Source organism: Rhinopithecus bieti, unplaced genomic scaffold, assembly GCF_001698545.2.
Source record: "Rhinopithecus bieti isolate Rb0 unplaced genomic scaffold, ASM169854v2 scaffold_34317, whole genome shotgun sequence".
Taxonomy (NCBI): Eukaryota; Metazoa; Chordata; class Mammalia; order Primates; family Cercopithecidae; genus Rhinopithecus; species Rhinopithecus bieti.
In genome coordinates this window covers 26034-29410 of record NW_016814779.1, presented here as the reverse complement: position 1 = coordinate 29410, position 3377 = coordinate 26034, and the positions used below count along the sequence as shown (strand labels likewise).

The 3377-nt window shown below is 38.3% G+C and overlaps 1 protein-coding gene across 1 annotated transcript in view; it reads left to right on the top strand.

The window, feature by feature from the left end:
• The window catches only part of ADH1C (alcohol dehydrogenase 1C (class I), gamma polypeptide), a 37348-nt gene extending 33989 nt beyond the window's left edge, over positions 1-3359 (top strand). Inside the window, exons 4-6 of the mRNA XM_017852371.1 lie at positions 563-650; positions 748-967; positions 2780-3359. Of these exons, the coding sequence (XP_017707860.1) occupies positions 563-650; positions 748-967; positions 2780-3313 (842 nt within the window). The 3' untranslated portion in view covers positions 3314-3359. The remainder of the gene's footprint in view (positions 1-562; positions 651-747; positions 968-2779) is intronic.
• The last annotated feature ends 18 nt before the right edge of the window (positions 3360-3377 follow it).

The following is a 3377-nucleotide window of genomic DNA, read 5'->3' as shown; positions in this document are numbered from 1 at the left end:
AAAAAAAAAAAAAAAAAGAAAAAACACCTAGGATTTTTTTTAAAGCATTCATTTCATAAAAAAGATAAGCACAGTCACTTTGAAAAGCCAAGAATTGATTCAAAATTCTCGTATGTATTGTAAATCAATATTTTACAAAATACCAGATCTTCCCAATATCTACGGGCCCTATAATAGACGACTTTCAACTAAAATTTATATTTGTAGTAAGAATATTTAAGATTTAATTAGTTAAGATTTAAATAAAATGATATTTGCAAAGCCTCCAGGAGAAATCAGTACACTGCGTAAAAGTTAACTATTAATACAGAGGAAGCAATTTTTTTAATTTGTGGGGTCTCCCACATTTGCGTTTTCTCTTTAGGAATCCTCAGGCACTTATAAACCCAAACTGAAAACAATGCTGTGGCAGGCATTGAAAAATGACATAGTTATGATCGAACTCTATTCCTTAAAGACTGTTAAAGAAACATGCTTCTAATCAATACACCTGAGCTTTAAGTTTTTGCGGTATTAATTCCTGCATAGAAATTTAAGAAGAACTTGTTTTTTTCTTCTCCAGGTGATAAAGTCATCCCGCTTTTTACTCCTCAGTGTGGAAAATGCAGAGTTTGTAAAAGCCCAGAAGGCAACTACTGTTTGAAAAATGAGTAGGTTTCTGATGCTCTCTTTGCACAGACTTTGAGTTTGCACATTAGTTATACTCCTGTCTCAAGTCTTTGTGTGTCTGTATATTGCACTGCCCAGTTTGAGCAATCCTCGGGGGACCCTACAGGATGGCACCAGGAGGTTCACCTGCAGGGGGAAGCCCATTCACCACTTCCTTGGCACCAGCACCTTCTCCCAGTACACGGTGGTGGATGAGAATGCAGTGGCCAAAATTGATGCAGCCTCGCCCCTGGAGAAAGTCTGCCTCATTGGCTGTGGATTTTCGACTGGTTATGGGTCTGCAGTTAATGTTGCCAAGGTGGGAATGACAATGGATGAGAAAACTGCTTACATGCAGACTGTCAGGAACCAAAAGGGAACCAATTTCTTGCAAGAATCATAGATTATTTCTGTAGATTTGAAGTGTCAATTATGAGTAGAAAAACGGCCCAGAAAGAATTGAGAGCACATGCTAGAAATTTCACCAATTTATTGCAGATAAAAAGTTGTTAAGAGTAAAGATGTCATTTACAATAATTTGTCTTCTGAATTTGCTGTTTATGGGAGCATGAAATTTTAGGCCTGAGAACTCATTTAGTAATTCATTCAACAATTAGAGAGCACCTATACGTGCCTCAGGCACCAGAGTTTCTGCTAGCTTCTGACATAGCAAAAGTAAATGAAATAAGCATTTGCCCTTGAGGAGCATCTAGTCTGTGGATCCTCTACTCCCAGAATTAGGATCAACAGTAGAGTCCAAAACCTTACCTGATGCACTTCCAAACCAAGGCTCACCCACTCTGTGGATTCTTACACGGAAAGTAATGAAGCTTCAGTGATGCGTAATTCACTCATTATGGGATTTCACTGCTAAAACTAACTCCCCTGCCATGAACACACACATATACTTCAGAAGTGGTAAATTTCAAGCAGAAATTCTTTAAAGGCTCCTCATCTGAGTAGGCTGAAAATCTAGTAGTATGCTTTATTTTATGAAACCGAGGTCCAGAGTAATGAAGGTAATTGCTCAAAGTCTCAGTACTGAGACTAAAATACCTTTTTAATATGAGAGCTGAGATTAAAATATCTTTTTTCAAATCTCCTGCTGAATCTTAGCTCGAAATACGTAATTATTAGTGTTTTAAAATCACAGTCACGAGTCTTGTATTTTTCTAAGTAAGGTAGAAAATGGTGTTGTCCCCATAGTATGAATAACACTTGGTGAATGAATGAGTGAATAGATACCCTTAAGGGAATATAAGGATGAGATTACTCGGGACAAGAAAGCATGTCACCCACAATGAAGACTGACTGTGGGAGACTAGGTTTAATAAATAATCACTAGCCAACCACAAAAACAATTCAGAAGGCATCTTTTCCAAATTTCTGACTTTAGCACTTAGTACCTTGTTCATTTGCCTCATCCGTCTTAGCAGGTGGTCAAAGAGAGCCTACCCAAGACAGAAGATGAGGCTACTCATAACAGTAGATTGTATTTATTATTGACATATAGACAAACGTTTCATTGCTGTGTTGTTCACTAGTGTATTTTTAAAGCAGGGATATACGGGTCACAACTACTGAACATAAATGAACCAAGGCGTTAATTACTGAGAGTTTAAGTGGAATATTTTTCAGTCTCCTGGAGTAGCCTTTTCCACTTATTTTATTTTCCAAATATTGCCTTGGTGTATGTGTGAGATATTGAAGCTGACTATCATGGGATTTCAGCAATTGAGAGTCCCTTCAAGACTGTAATCACTGCCATCTGGATCTCAAAGATCATCCAGTCCTCGGGTTCCCAGCCTAACTTTCCCATTGGAGTCACCTGGGGACTGAGTTCCACCTGCAGAGATTCTCATTTAATTGACATGGGCTGTGACCTGGACGGTGGGAGAGTTTGTAAAGCTCCCCAGATGAATCTAATATGCAGCAGTTTGAGAACCACACAACTAGTTCATCCCCTTGAATTTAAAAATAAAGCAACTGAAGCCAGAAGAGGTTTTGATAAAAGGTTGGACAGAAGAGTCTAAGTAGCTCTTGATAAACATGTAGACATGGCACTTTATAAAGCTTAGGCACTTTCTAACAATCATTACTGAATCCATTTTTGCATTTTCTGAAAACATAGGTCACCCCAGGCTCTACCTGTGCTGTGTTTGGCCTGGGAGGGGTCGGCCTATCTGCTGTTATGGGCTGTAAAGCAGCTGGAGCAGCTAGAATCATTGCGGTGGACATCAACAAGGACAAATTTGCAAAGGCCAAAGAGTTGGGTGCCACTGAATGCATCAACCCTCAAGACTACAAGAAACCCATCCAGGAGGTGTTAAAGGAAATGACTGATGGAGGTGTGGATTTTTCGTTTGAAGTCATCGGTCGGCTTGACACCATGGTATGTACCATGACATGCCCTGAGATTTCTGCCTCTGCAACCTGGAGGATGCATTTAGGCTGCAGAATATATGTTTTATATATAAAGGATATTTTTAATGATGAATGGAAATTTCCCATCATCTGTTACCTGGCTTGTTTAATTTTTGTTATGAGAAATCTTTTCTTCCATCAACTATGCAAACCTGTCTCAAGTCATATTTCCTCTAGAGGAAAAGCAAAGGGCTTGTTTTTCTTAACTGAGCAATTACAGATTTACTTTATTAATTTTTAGTTAAAAACTGTAAGTTCAAGTAAACATAAATAATACAAATTCTGTTCTCAAATTGAAATGTTTT